A 27,391-nucleotide genomic window follows, 5' to 3' on the forward strand; every position below is an offset into this window, starting at 1 on the left:
CCTTCTTGTCTGTGAAACAAATATCAGTAATTACAGAAAAAATTACCAAGGTGTTTTATGTTTACAAATAATAATAATAATAATAATAATAATAATAATAATAATAATAATAATAATAATAATAATAATAATAATAATAATAATAATAATAATATCTATATAGTGTGCCGCGAGAATTCAAGTTACATCTGTAGTGTGCCGCAAGTCGAAAAAGGTTGGGAAACGCTGTTCTACATCGTAATGGAAATTTTCCGATCCATGAAAATTCCTCTCACTTGTTTCTACTGAGCAATAAAACTTTCCGATTCAAGTAGTTGTTTTACTTTTCGCTTCAAAATGATGAAAATTTTCCGACTCATGAAGTTTTTCAATTTTTCCATACAGAACAAAATTTTTCGATTCATAAAAACCTGTTTCACTTTTTCGTACTTAGTACTGGAAATTATCTGAGCCATGAAAATTTTCAGATTCTTTAAACGATCCACTTTTTCACATTTCTATACATGAATTCAATCAATTTTATAGGGATACGCACGAGACAAGATTTGAGACTGTCTCGTCTCAAAAATGTGCTGTAAAAGTGATGTCTCGACTCGAAAAATATATTTTTTTCTATTGGAAGAGCTGTGTCTCGACTCGAATTTTGTCAGGAAAATTCTGTCTCGACACGTCTCGTGCGCATCCCTACAATTTTATGATTAATGAGGAATTGTTACTTGATCACTGATATTTGTTTAGAACGGAAAATTTTCCGGAAAAATATAGCGGGAAATTTCCAGAAAATTTTCTTCCTCACATCACTAGTTATAACGTTTGTAGGTCAACGCAAAACATAGCCAATGTAAGTTTCATACGCAGCACATTTCCTTGGAACGCATGCACCGGGTCCTGGCGGAAATACGTCATGTTTGATTCATTCATTGATATGTGACCATTGAGTTAGGTGTAGTTCAAAATTTGAACACTAGTACATAAAATTTGGTTTCTAAGATTGTAGCAATAATGAAAATGTGTAGAATTTGAATAGAAAATGAGGAACATTTCTGTAAAATAGACGGAAGTCTGTAAACCAGGCTCTTTTGTCTTTTACAGGCAGTTTGAGTTTTCAATGAATTTCGGATTTTGCATCAGGTTGGAAAGGAGGAAAAAGTTTTCTTAATCATATCTAAAAATAATAATAATAATAATAATAATAATAATAATAATAATAATAATAATAATAATAATAATAATTAACAACTAATGCTCTTAAATGTTCCACGGCGAAAACACCGAAATTCTTCACCCTTTTTCTTGCTTTTTATTTTTTTAATTCAAATAGCCTGTAACAAGCCTTTATTTATCTGATTTTGCATTTTTCTCTGGTTTTACTTTTTCCCGTTCAGAGCGCCGGAGGTCAGAGAAGGCTTACGTAGATTTAATTCATGGCTTTCTTTCAGTTCCCCTGACATTTTCTACCTCCCTCACATTCAATATTAAACAAGGATAAACAAAAACGAGCGCACATCTCAAGTCCCTAGGAGAAGAATCCTTTAGAAAAGAGGTAAAACAAGGTTTATTTGCTCCGACGAAGGTAATGGATCTTGGCAGAAAGAGCGGCTTTGTGAAATGAAAACACAGAAGTGAAAATTCAATTCAATGTAGTTTTCTTCTTCTTCTTCTTCAAAATTAGTGTTCTCTTATCCACGATATATACGACATTACACCCATGAAAAATTATAAGAGTATTTTAAATAGTTTACAACGAAAGCGTAGAAAGAGTTGCTTATCTATATGAATGTTTCTTTGTAGACATATAACAGAACTGCAAAGATGACTTATGTATGTTTACTGTAGTTAGTGTGGTTTTGATTTTGATTCTTCGTGGTCATTTTACATGTTAAGTGAGAATTATGACTTCATCATAGAGTAACTACAATGAAATGGTAGCAAATTCCAGCTGAAGGCAGAATCAGATGGCAATTAAAGCTGAAATGCTAGCTGCTATTTATTAAATTAAGGACTCTGTCATGTTTGTTAATTTTAGCCGTCTTCGGACTTTATAAAAGTTGCGAAAGATCTGGTTGTGTTAAGATTTAAAGGAGATACACGCTTTTTAATGTGTAAATAAGAAAATATAAGCCGTTTTGAATTAAAATTATATATATGTTATATATGTTACGACCATTAGGAAGACCTAGGCGCAGATGGGAGGACAATATTAAGATGGATCTTGCAGAGATAAGAATACAAAGTAGAAACTGGATGCAGTTAGCTAAGGATAGAAGTCAGTGGAAATCTTTAGTGAACGCGACGTTGAACCTCCGGGTTCCATAGGCCATAGAGTTAGTTAGTTAGTTATATGTTACATATGAGACAAAAAGTGAGGTAGTAGCCCCTCGTAGCGTAGTCGCTAACGCTTTAGCCTTTGGTGAGAGAGTTCCCGGGTTCGATTCCCGGTGGGGACACTCGGTCGAAAGAGTGTAACAGCAGATTTTTCAGGCTTTTCCTCATTCACACCAGGCAAATGTCGGGATGGTATCTAACACAATAGTTCTTCCTTCCCTTTTATGGGATAGTGCGCTCGCCGAGGGACGTCATCTCTCAAAACGTGACGCCCTAAATGGCCTTAGATGCCAGAAACGAGAGCACAGAAATCTAAATTCTAATCCTAATCCTAAAAGTGAGGTAAGGAAAGGTCATGGAGCATTTGAACATCCACTCAAAAAAATTAAATGGGAAAGTATCTCACTTGACACATCAATAAAAAAAAACTTTATTACTCGAATATAAAACTCCTGGACGTTGGCCATTCCACACATTAACACGACAGAGGACCAAAAGTTGACGAAATTGATTGAGAAAAAACTTCTTTATTAAAGAGGTAAGGCCAGCCATAGCCTTACCATCAACTTCGTGACAAAGGTATCATATTGCGAACGAACCGTCACTTTCTTTTCTTTCTTTACTTTTTTCTTTTCTTTTCTTTTCTTTCTTTCTTTTTTCTTTTTTTTTTTACTGAAAGAGCCTAACTTTTTCATAAATATAAGCCTCACTTTTCTACACGTTTTCACTGTACAAAAAAGTTTTCATTTTTGAGGATTTATTCCTTCCCGTAATTAGCCACTGTACAACATTTATAGAGAGAAGCGGATTTAGTATCTATATTTTCTGAAAAGTTGAAATTTAACCCTTGAAGGTACTTTCTCATGGCTTCAATTCTTTTGTAGTTTGAGTTTCTGGCAATAACATCTGTCAATTTCTTTTACACAGAGCGCCCGAATTTACCAGAAACCTATTGGAGCTCGTGCTGAATTTAATCAACTAGAGCTAAGCATTGAATGAGCATAATTCCTCGCGTCTCTTGTTTCTGGATTGGTGTCGACACGATATTACATCTTTATCAATTTTCTCTTAACGTCTTGGCAATTGTAAGCATCTTATTTCTGCTCATTGGTTGCTAACATTATTGGTTCTCCATAAACTAGGCATTCTTGCATACTCCCATGCAAAAAGCTGTTCTATTGCAGAGAATGCATTGAAAATACAAACTAAAATTGGATTTATTGCATGCTATAAGGATACATCTGAAATAAAAACGTATAGAATATGCTGAATATGTTCTTAAGCACTAATATATGCTCTAACCTTTGAAATATGCATTTATATGCACTTTACAACTTCAATTTCGAGCTGTATTATTGTTGTTAGAAATCCCTACCAAATTTAAGAGATGCATATAAACAAACAAAATGTGCATTTGCATAAAAACCCGATGTCTAATAATCACATGCTGAGATACAGTAGGACCTTACCTTTACGCTGTCATTTGCGTCTCTTGGCAAGGGCGCCGATCCTAGGGGGGGAGGGGGCCCGGGTCCCCCCAAAGTTCATGTGGGGCCCCCTATTATATTTCTGAATATACAATATTTGGAATAATTTGACTGTAATTTGTCTTAAAATCTTCATATGTATACCTTCTGCATCTGAATGGGCACCCTCAAATTTACAGAGGAATCGGCGCCATTGTCTCTTGGACCTTTCAATTAATAATGTGAAGTGTATTGAATCTTTCTATTAACCCTCGAGTAGTCGCGCCGCGGTCAAAAGCACCGCAGGGAAATTATTTTTTATTGTGTGTCTACTCTGTTTGTCCGACAGACTCCACCGTGTAGCTAATCTTACCCCTCACCTTCCCGAACATTCCGGCTCAATCACTCCCTTATCCGTTGTTAAGTTTAACTACTATTGACTGTTTAGTGACTCTGCGGTGCTTTCCACCGCGCGCGACTAACCGTGTAATGTTTTTTCTCAATGTTTCGCTCTGCACGTGACCTTTGTTTTGGAGATGTTTTAAGCTTTATAAGTATAAATATTATTTTAATTGATGGAAGAGAGGTCGACAAAATTAACAAATTGATACCAAGTGTGGAAAAAGAGGAAATTAGAAATGAACATCTTAAAAGAACGGAGGGAAATGTTAGGAATGGACTATTCAGATAAATCAGCCGAGATGCTCTAGTGGAAGCTTTGTCTGAGGAAGATCATAAAAAAAACGTAGAAGTGAGTGAACTCGAGAGTGAAAATAGGGGTCTGCGAGCGAGTCTGAAGATCTCAAACCCAGAAATGACAAGCGATTCCCCGAATATAGTCAGAGCAGGAGAGGACGAAATAAGCGCGGACAAAGTGTAAAACAGTGTAAATTTAAATAATTCAATGAAGTGCTGTATAAGTGAAGTTTCAAAATAATAGGACCGTAAAATCATTCAATGTAAATTTGATTTGATTTCAATTTAGTGCCCCTTTCAGCATCAAGGCTATGTTAGACGTAGACCTACTGCTTAACGTGGGATCCGAACCACATGAGCTCCCACCGAGAATCGAACCCGGAAGATCCACGCCAAAGGGGCGTATGCTAACCGCTTAGCTACGAGTGAGCTATAATTGAATGTAAAATGCGCTTTGGAGCTTTGTTTTATTGTTATGTGTATATAGCATTTATTTTAGTAATTTACTATTGCATTTCTAATTTTAGACGAACCAAAGAGTTGACAAAAACAAAAGATCGTCATCAGAATTAGAATTTTCAATAAAACCAGTGCGTAGTTATCTATCTAAAGAAATATGTAACGGAAAAACATTTTATTCTAAATAAGAAATAAAAAAAGAGTACATGTCTAACAGTAGGTTCCATTAATAGTTACTACTGTAAAACTTATTATAATAATAAATATTTTAATCCCTCTTAATCAGAAAATATCCAAAATTACGTTTCTAATACAAGAAAATAATTAAAACGATATTTGCAACACATTATGTTCGTGCGGTCCGTTTGACCGCGCGCGACTACTTGCGATACTTTTTCAGCGCGACTTCTTGAGGGTTAATGATTAGGCGTGTCTTATTGTCATCCTCAACCTTGTTTACTTGATTGCTCTACTGATCTGGTCCCAGATTCAATTCTCTTGCAATGCTGAGCACAATCCATATATTCTCTTAGTTTAGCAGCCTTTTGAAGAAACTAATTCTAGAGGTTTCCCTCTCAGTTTTCAGTATAGAAATATCATCGACAATGGGATTTGCAACCAGAATATCACGATTATAAGATGAGAACGATAAGAGTGAAGTCAGTCTCGTGCCCGGAACTTAGACAATCTTGGTATTGATCCAACAACAGCTTTTGAAGCAAGAGAAATAATGAGGTCTTGAGCCATGGACATAAGAAACTTCAGTATATAATTTTATTTTGTATAAACTACACTTCTCCAAACAGCTCAGTAACATTTTCTGTAGTCTATATAAGTCATAAACTGTATATGCGTGTGGAATATATCAATATACAGAGCATGTTTTGTGAAAATGAACGTGATTCTCCCAGAAATTAAGAAACATGAAATTACATACAATAATAAAAAAGAAACATGGATCTAAACGATGTAGACAAAAATTCTCAAAGTATTAGATATAATTGCATCATTGGGGTTTCAAGGGGGAAGGTGATGTACTACTACTACTACTACTACTACTACTACTACTACTACTACTACTACTACTACTACTACTACTACTACTACTACTACTAATAATAATAATAATAATAATAATAATAATAATAATAATAATAATAATATACTAATTAAAAACGTAAAATTGTAGTATTATGGGAGAGCCTTATATTTCCCTTAAAGACAACCTATGTTAATACTGCTGACAAGAAATCGTCTAGTGTAACCAGAAAGATAGACGTAAGATCGTATGTACTGTATATATATTTGACAATGGATTTGCATGTATACAATTCTACAGAAATAATTAGTCGTTAAACAAATATTTATTTTATATTTTATCTTTCATATTTCAGATATCTTGTTCCCAGGGAAAGTTCGAGAAAGGGTGAGTGCAGAAGATTGCCAGTCTCCCTCGGGACTTCCCGGTCATTGCGTCATTATCTATTCATGCTCTCCGCTCTTAGATTTATTAAAACACAGGACTCCTTCCTCCGTCGATTTTTTGAGGAAGTCTGCTTGCGGCTTTGAAAACAATTCACCCAAAGTTTGCTGTCCACGACTTCCAACGTTTGGTCGCCCTTCTCACATTGGACAGTCCACATCTTCCTCTAGCAGCAGTAGTGGTAGTAGCAATTCCAATGTTCACAAAGGTGAAACTAAGCCATTAATAGGTTCTAACGAAGGTACACCTACTGGAAATTCGAAACCTAACACAAATAAAGGTACTGAGAACAAGAAACCAAACGTATCACCAATAATAACTAATAAGGAAAATCCATTGCCTTCGGAATGTGGACAAGGAAGGCTATTGTCACGTATACATGGAGGTGTAAACAGTTTACTTGGAGCTTACCCATGGATGTCAGTAATAGCCTATCAAGGTAAGTCATGTCTTCTAACTTAAATAAAATAAAATTTAATTTAATAAGCCCGTAGATAATTTTTGGTGCTACAAATTTATTTGGATCATAATTTATACTATAATTTTTAATAGTGCAAGTTTCATTCGAAAGAGTTTCAAGTGTTAGGATGATGGTAATACAGAAGCTATGCATAATATGAAATGATCAGGGCCATTTTAACGCATGAGCCGATGGTCACTTACTCGACGGACTCATGAGCAGAATTACATTTATTGTGCAAAACTTAGTCGTTGGGACCCCAGCACACTAGTTCGCCTAAGGGACCATAATTCTGTTAAGACAGCACTGCTAGTATAACAAATAGATTCACATCTAATTGTAGTCGTGTTATTATTATTATTATTATTATTATTATTATTATTATTATTATTATTATTATTATTATTATTATTATTATTATTATTATTATTATTATTATTATTATATTTGCTTGATTGATTTTAAACATGAATTAACCTTGTAAGAATTAGACAAGAAAAACTTTCCTTTTTTCTTTTAATTTCTGCTTAGATATGTTGGTTGATGTATTTAATACTCGTTTCACTCTTAAATAGTAACTAGAGCTACCATGCAGAAATCCTAAAACGATATCAAAGGCGGCTCTTAAGGTATCACAACGGTAAAAAAATAAATAAATAAATAACTTTTACCTCTTGAACTTAAGGGAAGAAAACGTAGCATTGCGTGTGTACGTGAATTGGAACAGCAGGTAAGTTTCTCTCTCTCTTTTGTTAGTTTGAAATGATGAAGTTTTATTTTTATGTGTGACTTCCCTCAAGAGCCGCCAGTGATTGATACAAACTCCTGGATAGACTGGAGGAGAATGTATTTCTTAAGGGTCTTCACCACTGCATTTGCTTCATTTTTCTTTCTTTTTTGGAGGGGTAAATAAGGGAGAGTAACTATACGATCATTTTTTAAAGTTGAAGCATTTAATTAATTATAAAAAATGCTTTTAAATGAACAAATGGTTACTTTGAAGATCTTTCGTCTGGTGCATAAATTTGTGTATCCGAGAACCACGACTCAACAAACTACACACCCAGATTTTTGGACTGAAAGAAAAGACCTAGAAGCAGATATTATTATCCCTCTCGAGACAAAGGGTCATATCTAATTTTTTCATGATCTCAATATACCCCCCATTTGTCACGAGACAGTTTCGTCAATCCTGAGGTCCATCACTCAAGAAGCTGTATCTCAGCTAATAAACTTCAATGAGACACGTTATGAGTGAGACAAGTTATAGGGAGGTCTTATCTCACTTTCGGTATTTTTTTTAGACATGCTCCTTTGTGATGAGAGGGATTATGTATTTCGTGTAATAGCATTTTTAGGGCGTGCGTAGTCCTGCCCCCCCCCCCCCCACCATCATGCAGTTCTTCGAAAACAATTTCAATCGTTTGTACTTCGTTTGCTCCCATTTGCTCCGCAGTAGCTCCGTTTGCTCCCTTACTGTTCCCGAGAAAATGGAATCTTAAAGTGGGGGGACCAGAACAACGTCGTTCCAGCCCCCCCACCCAACTAAAAATAATAGTTGAGGGGAACGGATGGTGACATTCGTTTGTACTTCGTTTGCTCCCATTTGCTCCACAGTTTCTGCGTTTGATCCCCTACCGTTCCCGAAAAAATAGAAATATAAAGTGGGGGGCCAGAACAACATGGTCCCAGCCCCCCACCCAATAGCAGAGAGAAACGGATGGTGGCATTCGTTTGTACTTCGTTTGCTCCCATTTTCTCCGCAGTAGCTCCGTTTGCTCCCTTACCGTTCCCGAGGAAATACAAATTTAAACTGAGGAGCCAGAAAAAGGTGGTCCCAGACCCTCGAATTAAAAACAGTCACAGAGAGGAACAGATGGTCGCATTCGTTTGTACTTCGTTTGCTCCAATTTGCACCGCAGTAGCTCCGTTTGCTCTCTTACCGTTCCCGAGAAAATGGAACCTTAAAGTGGGGGGCCAGAACAACGTTGTTCCAGCCCCCCACCCAACTAAAAATAATCGCTGAGGGGAACGAATGGTGGCATTCGTTTGTACTTCGTTTGCTCCCATTTGCTCCGTAGTTTCTGCGTTTGCTCCTTTACCGTTCCCGAAAAAATAGAAATTTAAACTGAGGCGCCAGAAAAAGTTGGTCCCAGACCCTCGAATTAAAAACAGTCACAGAGTAAAACAGATGGTCGCATTCGTTTGTACTTCGTTTGCTCCCATTTGCTCCGAAGTTTCTACATTTGCTCCCCTACCATTCCCGAGAAAATAGAAATTTAAACTGAGGGGCCAGAAAAATCGAAATTTAAACTGAGGGGCAAATCGAAGCTAAAGAAGTACAAAATAATGCCACGATCCGCTCCCCTACGTTATTATGTTTATTTGAGTGGGATGCTGGGAGAATTTTGTTCTAGTCTCCACTTTAAAGTTCCATTTCCTCGGGAATGGTGAGTAAACGTAGCTGCCGCGAATCAAACCAAGTACAAACGAATGCCGCCATCCGTTCCTCATTGAAATTATTTCAATTCGAGGTGCTGGGATACGCTTTCCTGGACCACCAGTTTCATGTTTCATTTTCTCGGGAACGGCAGGGCAGCAAATTGAGAAACTGCGGAGAAAATTGAAGCAAATGAAGTAGAAGCGAATGCCACCATCTGTTCCTCTCTACCATTGAGTGGGTACCTAGGACCATGTTGTTCTGACTCTTCCAGTCTAAAATTCTATTTTTTCGCGAACGCCAGGGGAGCAACCGGACAAATTGCGGAGCAATTTAGAGCACAGGAAGTATAAACGATTGCGACCATCTGTTCCTCTCCGTGATTTTTTTTTTAATTCGAGGGGCTGGGATCACTTTTTTCTGGCTCCTCGAAGTTCCCGGGCTCCTTTTTTCTGGCCCCTCACAGTTTAAAGTTCCATTTTCTTGGGAACGGTAAGCATGCAAACTTAGGACCTGCGGAGCAAATGGGAGCAAATGAAGTACAAACGAATGCCACCATCCGTTCCTATCTGCTATTGATTGGGGGGCTGGGACCAAGTTATTTTGGCCCCGTACTTTAAATTTCTATTTTATCAGGAATGATAGGGGAGCAAACGGAGCTACTGCGAAGCAAATTGGAGCAAACGAAGTACAAACGAATGCGACCATCTGTCCTCTCTGTGACTTTTTAATTCGAGTGTCTGGGACCAACTTTTTCTGGCTCCTCAGTTTAAATTTTTATTTTCTCGGGAACGGTAAGGGAGCAAACGGAGCTACTGCGGAGCAAATGGGAGCAAACGAATTACAAACGAATGCGACCATCTGTTCCTCTCTGTGACTGTTTTTAATTCGAGGGTCTGGGACCACCTTTTTCTGGCCCCTCAGTTTAAATTTCTATTTTCTCGGGAACGGTAAGGGAGCAAACGGAGCTACTGCGGAGAAAATGGGAGCAAACGAAGTACAAATGAATGCCACCATCCGTTCCGCTCAGCGAATATTTTTAGTTGGGTGGGTGGGGGGGTTGGGACGACGTTGTTCTGGCCCCCCTTCACTTTAAGGTTCTATTTTCTCGTTAACGGTAAGGGAGCAAACGGAGCTACTGCGGAGCAAATGGGAGCAAACGAAGTACAAACGAATGCCACCATCCGTTCCGCTCTGTGACTGTTTTTAATTCGAGGGTCTGGGACCACCTTTTTCTGGCCCCTCAGTTTAAATTTGTATTTTCTCGGAAACGGTAAGGGAGCAAACGGAGCTACTGCGGAGCAAATGGGAGCAAACGAAGTACAAACGAATGCCACCATCCGTTCCGCTCAGCGATTATTTTTAGTTGGGTGGGGGGCTGGAGCGACGTTGTTCTGGCCCCCCCACTTTAAGGTTCTATTTTCTCGGGAACGGTAAAGGAGCAAATGGAGCTACTGCGGAGCAAATAGGAGCAAACAAATTACAAACGAATGCGACCATCTGTTCCTCTCTGTGACTGTTTTTAATTCGAGGGTCTGGGAGCATGTTGTTCTGCCCCCCCCCCCACTTTATATTTTTTTTCGGGAACGGTAGGGGATCAAACGCAGAAACTGTGGAGCAAATGGGAGCAAACGAAGTACAAACGAATGCCACCATCCGTTCCCCTCAACTATTATTTTTTGTTGGGTGGGGGTGGGGGGCTGGAACGACGTTGTTCTGGCCACCGCACTTTAAGATTCCATTTTCTCGGGAACGGTAAGGGAGCAAACGGAGCTACTGCGGAGCAAATGGGAGCAAACGAAGTACAAACGATTGAAATTGTTTTCGAAGAACTGCGTGATGGTGGGGGGCCAGGACTACGCACGCATTTTTAGGTACTACTTGGCTCACATTATATTTTTTACATTGTTTTTATTTTTCTTTAAGTCATTCACTGAAATTCAAAGAAATGTAGCAAAAAATTTTTAAACATTTACAAGTGTAAAAATAACAATAATAATAAACTTTATTACCGTGCTGAAAGCAGCTAAAAGCAAAAACACAATATTTGGTCGTGTAATTCAATGGTACTATTACAAAACTATACACTAAAATACTAAAATTAAAGTTAAATGAAATCTTTCAGTATAATATCCAACGATTATGCCTTTTAGGTTAAGTGGGAAATTATTAAGACAAGTGAATGATAATGAAAGAATTGGCGGAACGAGGTTGTGGGAGAAAATGGTAGTTCCACTAGAAAACCCACGGACACGGTGTTGTCCACCACAAACTTCCTTGGCCGGGGATCAAACCAGGGATCCCACATACCGAGAGGTAAGCGTTTAAAAACTAAGTCGTCGTGCCACCACAGAAAACGATAGAAACTACAATGTCAATTACAAACTAAAGTCAGCGTCAATTCTTAAATTTCATTAATAAGGCAAATCAAATAAAATATATAATACTTCTAAGATATACAGTAATTATATATATATATATATATATATATATATATATATATATATATATACTAGCAGCGTTCACCCCGCTTCGCTGCGGTCACCCCGGAACGCAATAAACTTTGTTACTTAGATAATTTTTACTTTTTCGCTTTCAAGTGATATGATAAAAACCATAGAAGATTGCAGTAAATGTTAACATTATATCGCCTGTCATTTATGTTAACCCGCCCCGCTTCGCTGCGGTCACCCCCGAACGCAATAAACTTTGTTACTTAGATAATTTTTACTTTTTCGCTTTCAAGTGATATGATAAAAACCATTATAACGCCTGTCATGTATGTTAACCCGCCGAGTCACAGGGTCATGCGGGTTGCATATACATACGTTTATTTTTATACCTATGATGAACTAACAAAGGATTTGTACGTATGGACACCTGAATGGTCAATTATCTCAAGACACTGGTAATTGAAAATTAAAGTGATATGATAAAAACCATCTAGGGTCCAAATCCTAACAACCCCCCAAAAATGAAAGAAATCGGTTCAGCCGTATTAGCGTGATGAGCGGACAAAGGATTTTGTGCGTTCTCTTTTATATATATAGATATATATATTACAAGTCTTGAGGTCAAAACATGTTTTCTATTGGTTGAAAGAATATTTTACACACTGGCGCAAATCCCGGGGGATGAGGGGGACATGTCCCCTCCAATCTTGGAACTGGGGGAACTGTCCCCCCAATAATCCGATTTGAAATATGTTTTATTTTTGGAGAGAAATGTGATGACTTGTGTCCGATTGTCACAAAGGAAAGGATGCTGAAATGAATGTCCCTCCAAGAATAAGCCTAAAATCTGCCAGCCTCCCAATGTTGAAAACAACTTTGCTCCCCTGAACCTCGACAGATTTGCGCCGCTGGCTGTGACAAAAGGAAACAAATTTTGAAACAAAAAGAACTTATTTTAAAACTCAAAAATGTATACTCTCGATTTAGCACCTTATGGATTGCATGAATCTATATGAAGAACAGAACTACAGAAGTTGCTGAAAGAATAAATTGCTTAAAAAAAAAAAAAAAAAAAAAAACTGGTTTGCTCCAACTTTGGATTTTTAAAATATATAATAATAATAACACAAAATAATTCAGTGCTCTTAAATAGTATCTACATGTTTTAAAATACTAATGTTTGACAAATATGAAGATAACTGTTACCTTTACATAAACATCCAGGCATCTTGCACGAATTTGCCGGGCCTGAAAAGATGACAGTTGATTGTATATAGGCCCTCAGCGCCCATGGCCTGCAAATTACTAAGGGGAAAGGATCCTGAGGAAGATACCATTAAGGTAAACAACCGTCCAAGCTTCCTTTTCGTAGAGGGATATATTCCAGGGCGCTGTTCCCCTTCCCTTTGTTGCCCCTAAGTAATCTTAACAACCAAGTTACAAACTAGCATATTGATTCAACATTGATGCTAGTTCTTGTATTACAAAGCAGTTCGTTCATTCCTAGTAACGTTTTTAACCTCAACGCCACTAGAAAAAAAAAATGGGGAAATAGGGGAATAAAATACTTACCTGAATCCACTCACTGAATTTTGCCACACGAATAAAAAAAACTTAACTCTTAGCAACAATTAGATTGTTGTGTGTTTTTTTTAAATTTGTCAATGTTAATTTATAAACCCCTTTAAAAAAAAAAGAATTTGAGATATGAAAATTTTCTAAAACAAATGTTCAATTTAATTAAAGGCTATTGCTGTATAACAATTTTAAATAATACAAAATGATTTTCAGTGGTATTCAAATGATTTTGGTTTCACGTTGTGTACCTACGGTAGATCTCGAAACTATTTTAATTCAATGCTGATACCTTAAGACGTTGATCCAGAGGTTATGCTTGCATCAGAAATGAAAACCTGATGCATATGAAAAAGTTTCCCGCTATCTCTTACAATTATTACTAACTAGGAACCAATATTGAAGTCGGGAGCTGTCCCCTTAAGGAATTCGTTGTCGTCTCAGCATCCGCTCCTAGTTGTTATAATGGGCCCAGCAGCGACGCCCGCTGTCGGGATGCTGGTCAAAGTTATAATGATACCACTCTCTGAACCACCATGTCGGGGCCACAATATTACATGCCATCATGTACTTGGCTGTCCACCTTTCTGCCAACATATTGCCTTAATAAAACCACTTTTCAGCCGCAATGGCGGCTCTAGAAGGGCGTGTCACCATCTGAAGGGCGGTCCTTCTTTCCAGTGACGTGGTGGCCTTATAGGAATAATTCTGCGTAAGCGTATCAACATGTGGTCATCATCTCACCATGTTTCAGTAGACGGATTTCCTAAATGGGCTAGTGGTCTAAAAACACAATTTGGAGGTTTAGCTGTAGCATGTGTTTATCTCACTCTTACATGCACCTAAATCGTGTACATCCACAAATACTCCCATCTTAGCAACACTGGCGCAAATCTCGGGGGGATGAGGAAGACATCTCCTCCAATCTTGGAACTGGGGGGACTGTCCCCCTCAATAATCCGATTTGAAATGTTTTTTTTTTGGGGGGGGGGGAATGTGATTATTTGATTCTGATTGCCACAGAGGAAAGTGAGATGAAATTCATGTCTTCCCAGAATAAGCCTCAAATCTGCCCATTTCCCAATGCTGAAGACAACTCTGCTCCCCTGACCTTCCACAACATTGTTTTAACGCTCTTACCTATCCCCCCCCCCAATGTTGAAGACAGATTTGCGCCGTTGATTTTACATATTGGAACTTTTAATTCTCTGTTTATTTTTTTTAAATATGATCTGCATAACATTGGTTGTCAAATGTTTCTTTTACACAAAATTCGCGTCAAATATTTTTCTTCGATCCCCTAATTTTTCATGTTTAAAGTGTGTTCTTGAGGTATATATTTACGATAATATTCTAAACATAAATTAAAGCATGGCGTTCTAATAAACACGTTTGTAAACCATTTGAACTCTATTTAGGAGTGTATGTGTTAAGTCATTCTAAATAATTGATGCATATAATAATTTGCATCTAACCGACAGTTTATAATGATAATGATAATAATAATAATAGTAGAAAAATACCTCGTGAACTATTGAAATATCAAATTCTTGGAAAGCCCTTTTAATTTTATAATCCAATTTCCCTAGAATTTGTGCAATCAAGCGTTACAGACTATTAAATTGCCTAATTAAATTGAATATAGTTAATCTATATTTTCCCAGCATAGAAATTGGTTTATTATGATTTAATGATATATGCATTTACTTCTGTTAATTGAGCTTCTATATATATCGACGAACACACACACACATACATAATTATATATAATTATGATCGGCTCATTGGCTATAACAAGTTCTGTCAGCTTTCACTTTTATTGCTTAAGTTTTATAATTTCTATTTCTACTGTATATAGAGCAATACAAATATAATATAGCTTTTAATCGACTATATTCCTGGTTACCAAGTATTGATTAGCTATTTTGGTTTGGCCATATTATCATGTGTGTTCCTATATCTTTTCGGTGCGTTACTTAACTTCGAAATAGAAGTTCTGTTATTTTTTTGGGCATCTTTTGAATGTTTGTAAATTATTGTAAACGTATACCACACATTACGTTTCTGGAACGTGAGAATTTGGCATCAATTGCTGCGAGACAAATTGCAAGTTAATGTTTGCAAGCTACAATCAGGGGCGGATCCAGGACCGATTTCTGGGGAGGGGGGCGGTGGGTTGTCATACTGCTACTTTTAAGGGCTCCAAACTTTAGGCTCTTCTGGGGGAGGGGCAATCGCCCCGATCGCCCCCCTGGATCCGCCCCTGGCTACAACATTGATAATGCAAGAATTAATCAGAAAATAAACCGCATTTGATAATTTACTTAGGTATTGATATCGTAAAATTTTCAAATCTAATTCGCAATGAGAAGAAAGAATAAAATATATACAATGGAGCAAAAAGGTAAAGAAGAAAGAGATTTCAGTATTAACCCTTAGATGCATGAAAAATGAGGGTATCGATTAAAATCGACTGTATTTCAGGAAGTTGAAAGAAATTAGAGAAAGGCCTTTACACGAAAGAAGAAAATATTGTAGGAATAAAAGTCATCAAATTTGGATTACCTCTGCCATATGACAAGGGAGATGTGAAGCAAGAAAAACCGGCTTGGGGTCCAAGAGACCCCACTTATGCATCCAAGGGTTGAAGTGGGCAATTCGCAAAACATGTGGATAATAAATTGAGAGAGAATTTTGAATTTAAGTTGAAATAAAAAGCACAAGTAACAGGAATATACATAATATTGAACTTATGTCCTTGATTTTTGATTCAATTATGCTGAGAGAGAGAGACTATATTCATCAGGTAATTTGTATAATCTCAAGACCACAAAGCGGATAGGGTATTCTAGAATAAAGACAATTGAAAATTCAATCATACCATATTGTGACATATATATATATAGTTTAAGTCCCATGTACTGAGGCTAAGGGAGACGGTGATGATGAAATTGATCATAATGGTGGAATGATGAAAGTGGGAGAAAACAAGAGAACCTCGAGAAAACTCATGCACACGGCTTTTATCCTTCATAGAGCCCACTTGGTGGGAGCTAAGATCGAACCAGGAGTCCACAGTCGAGAAGTGCGTGCTCTACCACTGAGCCACCACGACCCCATAAATAAATTTTGTTCTATAAAGCTCTACATTATACTTTACATCACGCTTTTCGTGAAGTTTTGCTAATAACGCAATGACAATTGCCAATTTGAAAGATTAGAAAAATACTACTTTTAATACTTATCAAATCATATTAAATGAACTAAAATTTAATAGGTTTCAAGTATTTCCACATATTCAAACAAAGAAAAAAGAAAAGGAGATGAAGAAATTAATCCAGGAGCTATAACGTTATAAAATGAAACCAGAGAATTCTGGGCAACAAGAGAAGACCTGGCACTTTTAAACTGTTTAATATAAAGGTAACCAAGAAAGTTCTGTTGCTTTTTTGTGGAGGTCTGTATTCTATTGGCCCTCACACCGTGAGTTGAATGCGAATGGAGATAAGGCGAATGTCAGATGTTGGTCTGAGTATATCCAACATACTACCTGGTTGTAGCAAGCAGTTCAGTTACACCATGAACTTTCATAAGGACAGAGTGAACATGGGACCTCCGAAGAGTGTTATAAGGTCATGTATGGTGTACGAGTTCAAAATTGGAGTCAAATGCTGCTGCAGCGAGGCAGAAAATATGTTAGGCTTTTGATTAGCATGTCATAAGAAAGCGGACATTGCAGCAGTGGTTAAACAAGTTTAAGGACGGTGACGAAACACTCGAAGACGCACCACATATACGCCAAGACCAATACTTGTACAAAATGAAAATCTTCAGGAAGTAATTCAGGCGAACAGTAACAAGATATGTGAGGAACTGGAACTACAATTCAGTCTGAGTGGAGAAACCATTCGGCAGCGCCTCCATCAACTTGGGAAGCACTGCAAGTTGGATCGATGGGTCCTATACACCTTGACTCTGGGCTAGAATGCAGCGCAAACACACATCTGTGTTTCTTTGCTGTCTCGTTCGAGGAATGAGCCATTTCTGGACAGGGTGTTGTCATGTGATGAGAAGTGGGTCCTGTATGAAAGTCTACAGTTCCATCATCATTGGTTAGCATCCGATGAACCGGTTCCAAAACAGCCGAAACCAGCACTGCATCAGAAGAAGGTCCTTATATATGTTTGGTGGACTGCTCGCGGTATCGTGCATCGGGAACTGTTACCAGCTGGTCATAGCATCAATGCAACTGTGTACTGTTCAGCAGTTGAGCCGTGTTCAAGAAAAACTCAAAACTCTGGAGCCAGGACTTCTGCATCGCAAAGAGATCCTCCTGTTACAGGACAACGCTAAGCCCCACCTGGCTAGGATGACCGGGGACACCATTCTACGCCTTGGATGGGAAATAACATTGCATCCGCCATATTTCTCGGACATTTCACCGTCTGATTATCACCTGTTCTATTCCTTGGGCAATCATCTTACTGGACGCCACTTCAAATCCCTAGTAAAGGTGCAAAATGCACTTGATACCTTCTTTCGCTTCACAGCCCAGCAACTTCTACCGTGATGGAGTCTATGACCTTCCAGAACGTTGGCAGAAGGTCATCGATGCTGATAGGGACTATTTTTGATCGTCCAGGTACGTCTCAGGTGACATATTGATGTTCGAACGTGGTAGATGAAAAAAACGACAGAACTTTCTTGGTTATCTTTATAGTATTGTGTAGAACAGTGTAGAGTCCATAGTCAGTGCACCATAACTCTTGCTTCTTCTGTTATATGAGTTAAGATCCTGCACACTAATCTCTGCCGCCATAGAAGTGTTGCCAACTGAATATATTAAAATACCACTATGGCGCCTCAAAGTGGTACAATTTAGACAGACAATTTAGAAAATAAAGATATGGATGTTATGTAGACATAAGAACTTGTTTTTCATCATCTGATCGTTTTCGGCAAGTGGAAGAGTAGAGTTTGATACTCAATGGGAGCGCATGTGGTTGGATCCGTTAGGCTGTAGGTTGAAGTTTCAAATAGCCTCGCTACTGAAAGGGAAGCTAAGCTCAAATCCAATCAATGAATGGTTCTCTGTTTTTTGAATTGTTCGTTTCGAAACTCCTCCTAGCCAGTGATAATGCCAGTTTTAAATTGCTAGGGGGACAAGGGGAGGAACAAAGACATTCGCAGAGGGCCAGCTAGTATTTTATATATATTTAAAATAACAGTCTCTAATAATAAAATAGTAGTCACTAATAACAATTATGTTTGAAAAAAGAAGACGTTACGTCATCGAAAGTTGTCACGTGCGCTTCCTGAGGGAGAATGAAGGGGAATGTATAGCACAGGTGCATCAATGCTGTTTAAGTTATATTTTCTCAAGGGTACCAAGGAATAAAATATTTTCATGACAACTTCCAAGCCGAGGACCATAAAAGTTACGGAGGTGTTTCTAGAGGGGCACGATGAGAGAAAATATTATTTCTGTTCAAACACCAGAGATTTTTATGTTTCTTTCTAATGGAACCGTTGAGGAAACGCTATTGACGAGGAGTTTTTGTAGTATTTCCAAATTCTTTGGTTTTCGTGAAATGTAGTTTGTATTACTTTGTTTTTAGAATGTGTAATTTGCTTATTTGTCTATGAAGAACGGATGAGGAATTTACAGAGTTTACTAATAGGGGTGGCTACATAATGTATTTTAGGGAGCAGGTTGCACCCATGATATTTTTTGGGGCGACAATTTTTCTTTGAAAATGGCGCAATCGAGCTTTAAATATACCTCTACCATAATGATACTTTTAAGAACGTTAAATCGAATAAAAATTGGTCTACAAAGCAAGTGATCTTGGTCAAGGGCACCGATCCTGGAAGGGGGGCAAAGCTCATGTGGGCCCCCTATTGTATTTATGAATATACAATATTTGGCATAATTTGAATGAAATTTGTCTTAAAATCCTCATATCTGCATCTGAATGGCTTCCCAAATTTACAGAGAAATTGGCGCCCTTGATCTTGGTCTTGTTACAACCAACTCCGGTCCCCTCCAGGCCCGTATCCACGGGGTGTCTAGGGAGTCCGGCCCCCTAAATTTTTACTGCCCCCCCCCCTAAAATTTTGCTTGCAAATGATCTATAATATGGTTGGATCGGGTCCCCTAATTCTACCGGGCCCCCTACAGTTTTGGGCTGGGTACCAGCCTGGTCTCCTCTACTACTTTTTTTTTTTTTTTTTTTTTTGGAGGGGGTTGCCGATGGTAAATCTGAAGCGATTGCAGAAAGTACTTGAGGGGTATGGGAACCACTGTTCACTAATGTATAAAATCGGGAACATTGTTTGTTCACTTAACCGCATCTAACAACATGGCAACATCGAAATTGATCTATATTTTTGATTTGCTAGAATTAGAGTGAGTCTAATATAGTTAGACGACTTACTCTCAAAATTTCCAACGAAAATTCAAGACGCTGGTGGCACGCTTAGCGATGACCCTTAAAAATAATTGAGGTGTTTCAAACTGATTATGTTTTGTTGTTCCTTAAACAGATCCTCGTAATCCTCGTCTTGTTCACTTCCTATGTGGAGGAGCATTAGTTACAAGAAGTCATGTTCTTACTGCTGCGCATTGTTTGGTGGACGACAAGAAAGAAATAAGACCAATGTGAGTACCCTGATAACCATCTACCGTTGAAATTATTGTATGATTTTTTTCACTAACATTAGAACTGTCAAGATGAGTCCAACGTGTATTTTTTCCTGCTTTGGTTTATTTTATGCTTTATAGATGTCTCAATTATTTTAATATGCTATTGGTAGATAATTCTAAATACTGACACCATTGAAATTTTAAAAATATTCATTAGGATCTTCCAGAAATATTTTTTTCTAATAGCTTAGCATAAACTGTTGAAGTAAATCCAACAGAAAAAGTAAATTTGTGTTTGTTTCTAATTTCCCACTAGTGATCAGGCTGCGCTTTTAATTAAATATCATTTACGCAACAGTTGAAAGAAAATGGTTAAAATTGTAGTAGAATGAGTAACAGAAATGGTAGCTTATTCACGGATTCTAAGGTTTGAAGAAGATATTAGGCAGTTGAAGGAAGAGAAAGACGAGTATCTTGTGTGTAGTAAATTTGAAGATAGTGAAAGTGATATGGAAAGTGAAGCGTCAGAAATTTAAGATACTATTAGTGACTCAGAGAGTGAAAGTGTTGGTAAAAGTATGGAAGTAAACAAAAGGCTTATTACGCAGAGGTTGGAACTGTGTGGTATTCTGACAAGGAAAGCGGCCAAATTGATCGGGTTGCGGGATGAGACATAGTGCGCTTGATACAGGATGTGAAAATATGTATATGTGCAAAGTTATAGCGGCTGAGCGCCATAAGAAACAGAGGGGGGGAAGTCAAATTGGTGGAAGAAGAGGTATGTTATGTTATTGAAATACATCAAATAAACTGTTGAATCTTGGAAATAGTGAAAGATAGACAACGCAAACGCTGGTAGTTTCACATATTGGCAAAAGAAGAATGGGCAGAGTAGACCACGAACCTCCGTAGCCGTCTTGAAATCCGCCATTTTGAAATCTGTAATATTTTTTGAAATGGAAAGGTAGTCATGTGATATATAAATTAGGGCCAGCTTGTTCTCAAAAAGTCAATTATGAACTTTAGTGATCGTTATCTGTCTTATTTGGAAGATTTAGGGTCATCTTTATAGTTATTTACGAAAATCTAGGACTGATACTCGTATGTTGAAAATTTGGGTTATCACGAAAACACATATAAGTTAAACATAACTACAAGGTACAAGCCAAGAAAACTAATAGTAAAATTTGATATTCAAGTTGTATATTATTACATTATTATTATCAAATTCGCTGTTGGATACCAAATGTCACTGATAGTTTTCTTGGCTTGTAGATATGTTTAACTTACATGCTTTTTCGTGATAATCCAAACTTTCAACATACGAGTATCAGTCTCCTAGATTTTCGTAAATAACTATAAAGATTACCCTAAATCTTCCAAATAAGTGCAGATAACGATCACTAAAATTCGTAATTGACTTTTTGAGAACATGCTGGCCGTAACTGACACATCACATGACTACCTTTCCGTTTCAAAAAATTCACAGATTTCAAAATGGCGGATTTCAAGATGGCGGCGTAGGTTTGTGAACTACACTGTCCATTCTTCTTTTTCCAGTATATGAAACTACCATCGTTTGCGTTGTCTATCTTTCACTATTTTCACGATTCAACAGCTTATTTGATGTAATTCAATAACATAGCATAGCTCTTCTCTCACCAACTTTGACCCGCTCCTCCTCCGTTTGTTATGGCGCTCAGCCGCTATAAACTTTGCACATATACATATTTTCACATCCTCTATCAAGCGCACTATGTCTCATTCTGGAACTCGATTCATCCATTTGGACCCTTTACTTGTGAGCCACCTCGACCGTAGAAGACGAAGAGTCACAATATTTTCAAAAGAATACTTGATAAGGTTATTCTTCCTCCAAATACAACAATAGGAGAACCCTTAGACGCTCTATTGTTATTTCTTCAGTACAATGTTTTAAACACTACTGTTATTTATACTAATGAAGAAGCACTAGGGGAGCACACAAAACGGATGATTAAAAATCAGTAGGAGCCGACTGATGAAACAAATGATTTTTTTTTCCACTTTCGTATACTGCAGATCATCTTAATGTCAAAGATTTCAATATAGAAGCTCTGTGAGACAAAAAGTATGGACCATCAAAATTTCGTGCTGCGATAAGTAAAAACAGGTTCAAATATTTGTGCACATTTATCAGATACGATGACAAAACTAGGAGAAGTGACAGAAAAAAAAGATAAACTTGAACCAATACATGACATTTGGGAGAGAATACACCTGTGTTTGAAGAAATATTATAAGCCTAGTGTAAATCTGACAGTTGATGAACAGCTTGTTCCATCTCGTTGAAGTTGTCTATTTCTCTAATATATGCCAAACTAGATAAATATGGCATGCAAATCTGGTGGATAGCTGATTTTGAATAATTTTACCCTTTGTACGGCATGACATAAATTAGAAAAGAAAATAACACTATAATTACACACTTGGTACAAAATATGATCATGTATTTTTGGGACCCTTATTTTAGAAGTAACAGAAACGCTACATGCGACAATTATTTCACACATGTAAATCTCGCCGAAACACTATTTCGCAATGGTCTTACAGTAGTGGAAATGGTGAAAAAGTAGAAGACGTTTGTTTTATCTGAATTCTTACCGAATAGAAAGAAGGAAATTAATACAGTTTGTGAAAAATATTTTCCTATTAGAAATATTTTAAATTATAAACATTTTCCCAATAATTTTACTTCGAATGGCAACACTGAGTTCTTGTAACAATATAAAAATGCTTTGACTTTTGTCATAATTTTTGTAACAAAAATTTTAGGATGATTCAAAAAATGCATCAAAAGATCGGCAAATAATTAGTTTTAGGATCAGGGGCCACAAAATTTTTGAAAGACCCCTAAATCCAAATTTCGTATTTTCTACGGAATAAGCACATCATACTAAAGGTTTGACTACACCAGTGGCGTATTTAGGGGCTTCCGGGCTTAAGCCCCCCGAAATCTTACTTGCTATAGTAAAGTATATGAAATATCTTGCTGAATTTTCACATTTTCAGGCAAAGCCCCCCCGAAAGTTAGCAAAGCCCCCCCGAAACAAAATCGTAAATACACCACTGGACTACACTATATGTAGTTCTCCAAATATAAGACGTACAAGAAAATTTTTGATTTAAATATATTGGATCTTTTGATCCAACAAAAAGAAAGTCATGCATTTAGCATTTTTAACTAAATATAGGGCTGTTAATATAATAGAAATAGTGTGAATCCATCGGACTCACCATGGTACTTTATGCTACTAAATTAGCTTGGCCGTTCTAGGATTTTAACCCAGTAATTCAAGTCTTTCTCAATAATCGTAGTTAATGTTACCAATCTTATCACAGATTTTAATTACAAATGTAATTAGTAAGCAAGATAATTTATACCAGATTCGAAAGAAATTCTTCTGACTAAGGCGCCAGAATAATACAAATGCGATTTGATACATAGACCTACGACGTTTGATCTTAAATTATAGTTTCTGGTATAAAATGTATAAACTTATCTCAGTCTACAAAGATAACAGTAATAAAGACAATTTAAGTGAAGTTTTACAAAACATCAGTCTGTTTTCTGGCAGGTAGAAAATTGGGAGTATTAATGTTAGAAAAGTTACTGGCTAACCTCGTATATCCAGTCGTCATGGCGACCTAGCATCCAGGATTTTTGGAATTTCGATTTAAACATTTTATAACAAAACAATTTTAAGCTTTTATTAGCCATACACGGCATAAAATACCTGTGCTTACTGTATCTATAATGAATAAAAATAATGATTCGTAGAGAGTAAAGTATAAATAAAAAAATTTAGGTTATTCTATTACATCTTTCTTCTTTCTCTTCTTCTTCTTATTATTATTACTAGTTCCCCCTAACCCTTCAGCTCCTCTGGAAATTGCTGCACGCTAGCGACATCTTTTGGCCTAAGGTAGGAGGCAGCACAGCTATCGACAACTATTAGCCTGACTGTGAAGTATTGTCAATATGAGAGATTGAGGGGTCTTGCGTTCATACGATAATATCTAAATACTTCGCCTAGGTGTTTATGTGACCCGTAACTCTTCATAGTTTTATAAGTCCTTATTAGTGCTTCTCACAGACTGTATGCATCACAGACTAAATGTTTTGCTTTATAAGAAGGATTATTATTATTATTATTATTATTATTATTATTATTATTATTATTATTATTATTATTATTGATTTATCTTTATTCTTTAGTATCTTATTTGTGAATAATACTAAAATATATGAATAAATCTGTAAATGAAATATTTTAATCAAAAAGTATAAGAACTGGAAAAACGTAGAAATAATGAACTATGACATGTTATATACAAATGAATGCATTATTATGAGAACAAACGAAATCGTTAAGTTAGCAATGCAATTATGTCTTTTAAGTGAAAAGTTGATAACTTTTTATTACAAAAAACTGAAATCCGTGAAAAATTGATCTGCTAGATAAGTTGCGTTCTAATAGGTGATATGTGCTCAATGTATCTTAGTCCTAGCTAACTAACTCAGTGGCCTAGACCACCAGAGGCTCAATGCCGCGTTCACAAAAGTTCTCCATTGACTTCTGTCAGCCAGTAGGATGGGCCGAAAAAACTTTCTTTGGAATTTCGATTGGCCGGGTTGCGGAAAAGCTGCCTCGTGTTAGTGGTAGTCAACACACAAAATTTGGATTGTTTTGGTCAACTCCTTCCTTTGCCTAATCGGACTTGAATATGTTATAGTTGCAGCTATGCAACCCGCACGACACTGCCATGAAAATTATGCTGCACAGCTATAACCTTTGGTTCTTTTTCACACTGAAGCATTCTGAGGCTGATTATAAAACGCAAGATAAAAGTGAGATGTAATATTGTTCCTATATGGTTAAAAATTATAATCAGTTAGACGAAGAAATTGTATTGATGATTTTAAAACACATTATGAATATAGATCATGAAAAATTGTTGATAAACCTTCCCTTGTATCTCTTAGCTCGTCTTTTTATATACATGTGCATCCTACAAGAGAAACCTAGATTTATTCTTTTTCTTCTACAAAATACAAGGAAACTAACAGTTTGTTTCAGTATAATATAAATATGAATGTTTTTTAAAAAGAGTTACATAGGTGCTTTTTAAAAAGAACGACTTTGCAGGATTCTCGCGTATATATCGCAGCAGTTGTGTGATACATTTTGTGAGATACATTTTGTGAAAGTGAATAAAGAAATGTAACTGCAAAGAAAGGAACACATTATAAAGTAAACAGAACAATATATGTGTAACAATAATACATTAAAGTAGTCAATTTATTATGTAGAAACTGGAATTGTAACAGTCCTAGACACTAGAAACAGTTTAAGCATTATGTTGGGCTGGTAAAACAAACTCATGAAGATTATCTTCTGCATCCCCGCTGCTTGGTTCTTCGTTTACGGTTTGGGCTTGACGGAATACTTCCTCATACCAATCAACTGCATCTGGGTCCAGAAAAGGGAAGAAACTTTGTACGTATCGTTCTTTGACTCCGTACATCTACTCTGTAGTAGGCCTGACAGCAGGTCATCTTGTACCTTTGAATCACTTCCGTAAAACTGACAAACGACTTTTCTTGTTTCCCAACATTTAAATTCTTGCATCATTTACCTTTACAGCAATTGTCCACTAATACAAATTGCTTTTCAGGAATATATTTGGCACTAATGGCTGTATAGCTCTCATTTAAGTTCCTTTTCTCTTTCTTTGCATTAGCATATCTTTTTGACTGTCTTTTCTGTTTTTTCGGATTATAATTGAACTCGTGTTAGCATTCTGTGACATGTTCAATGTTGTTCAAACAACTTTCCCACCAACATAACTGCAGAAGATACTCGCTTTCGTATCACGACAACCTCTATTCCTTCACTGTAGCAACATCAAGACTTAAGATATCGGAATGAAATTTTGTAGATGTATACAATTAATACCAAGGAATTTAAAAATGCAATCTCCCTAAAAAGGGCCTATGCCGGTATGACCCCTATTACATAGAACTCCTCAATTTTCAGTAATAATTGTAAACTTTTGAAATTTTATTCTGTAAGTGACCACACAAATAACATTTTAATTTCGATTCTTTTACGATAAAAAATATTTTCTGAAATGTAACGGAAATTCAGAAGGAACCTTCTTTAAGAATTTCTCAATATTGATCGATGGAGCTGAAGAGTATGTTTATTTAAACGGCATTAGAAAGATGCCACTGTTCATCTCAGCGCCCCTGAAAACTATAGAGTCAACACTAATATCGAGTCATTTTTTATCATTATATACCTCGAAAAATATGGATTCGACACTAATATCGGTCATTTTCAATATATATTCCTCCTTCTTTCCTCTAAGTTGCACCTTCAAAGTGAAATGATGAAAACCATCCTAGGCTCGAACCCCATCTATGTTGAAAATTTTATCGAGACCAGTCTGGTGGTTCAAAAGTTGTTTAAGTTACAAATATAGTCACTTTCTTTTTTATATAATTTGTCACACTAGAAAACAGGTATTTGTTTACATACAAAATTTTGCGCATAAAGTTTATATAAAAGCCTATATTATAATATTAAATTATAGTAATTATATGTTTTAGTGCATGAGTATAAGTGAAATTTGCCTACTGCTGTCTCTTTTAAGAAATAATTTCGTTAAAATTAACAAAATTTCATCAGATCGAAGAGCACATTAAGAAGTCAGTTTCATTCAAGAACTCTATTTGTTGCAACAGAAACGCTCCATGATGGTAAATGTATATGCAGCTGTTAAAATCCTGTAACTAATGCACAACCACGAATAAACGACTGAAAAGCATAGAAAGGAAATGAGTGCAGATTATTAATTTTCAAGAATAATTACAACAGTTTTATTTTCAATTGCTTCTTTTTTAAATATTCGCATTATTGAAGTTTCTAAACTTACACTTTCACACATTGGAGAAAAAAGCATTTTCATTATTAGTAAAATTAACCTAATACAAAGTTTTTTGTTATTTTCCCAATTTTTCCAATATTCCGGAAAGAAACCGGGAAAAGGTTTTTTTTATCAACGGGTTCAAAATTTCCGGATATTTTACAACACTAGTGTAGATACGTAGAAATTGAATTACTTGTATATATGAGAGTGTTACTAACTTGTTTCAGGACATTGTATTGTTGGTTCGTAACGATTCATCTCTTCTAGCCTAACATAATAAGTAAATTCGTCCGCAATGCAAATCTACAGTGATTCTGTACTGTTATCTCGTAATATACATCATGTAGCTAGCTTTTAATATAGTACAAAGCATGTTCTTCAGTACAAAGTTTGTTTTATACCATAGCGCCATC

General features: G+C 36.6%; 1 protein-coding gene across 1 annotated transcript in view; it reads left to right on the plus strand.

The window, feature by feature from the left end:
* The window catches only part of LOC145694964 (venom protease-like), a 186,675-nt gene that overhangs the window by 88,668 nt on the left and 70,616 nt on the right, over positions 1-27,391 (plus strand). Inside the window, exons 2-3 of the mRNA XM_081771778.1 lie at positions 6,341-6,868; positions 19,904-20,018. Coding sequence (XP_081627904.1) covers positions 6,341-6,868; positions 19,904-20,018 — 643 coding nt within the window. The remainder of the gene's footprint in view (positions 1-6,340; positions 6,869-19,903; positions 20,019-27,391) is intronic.

Source organism: Thermobia domestica, chromosome 9 (assembly GCF_964235325.1).
Source record: "Thermobia domestica chromosome 9, izTheDome1.hap1.1, whole genome shotgun sequence".
Lineage (NCBI taxonomy): Eukaryota > Metazoa > Arthropoda > Insecta > Zygentoma > Lepismatidae > Thermobia > Thermobia domestica.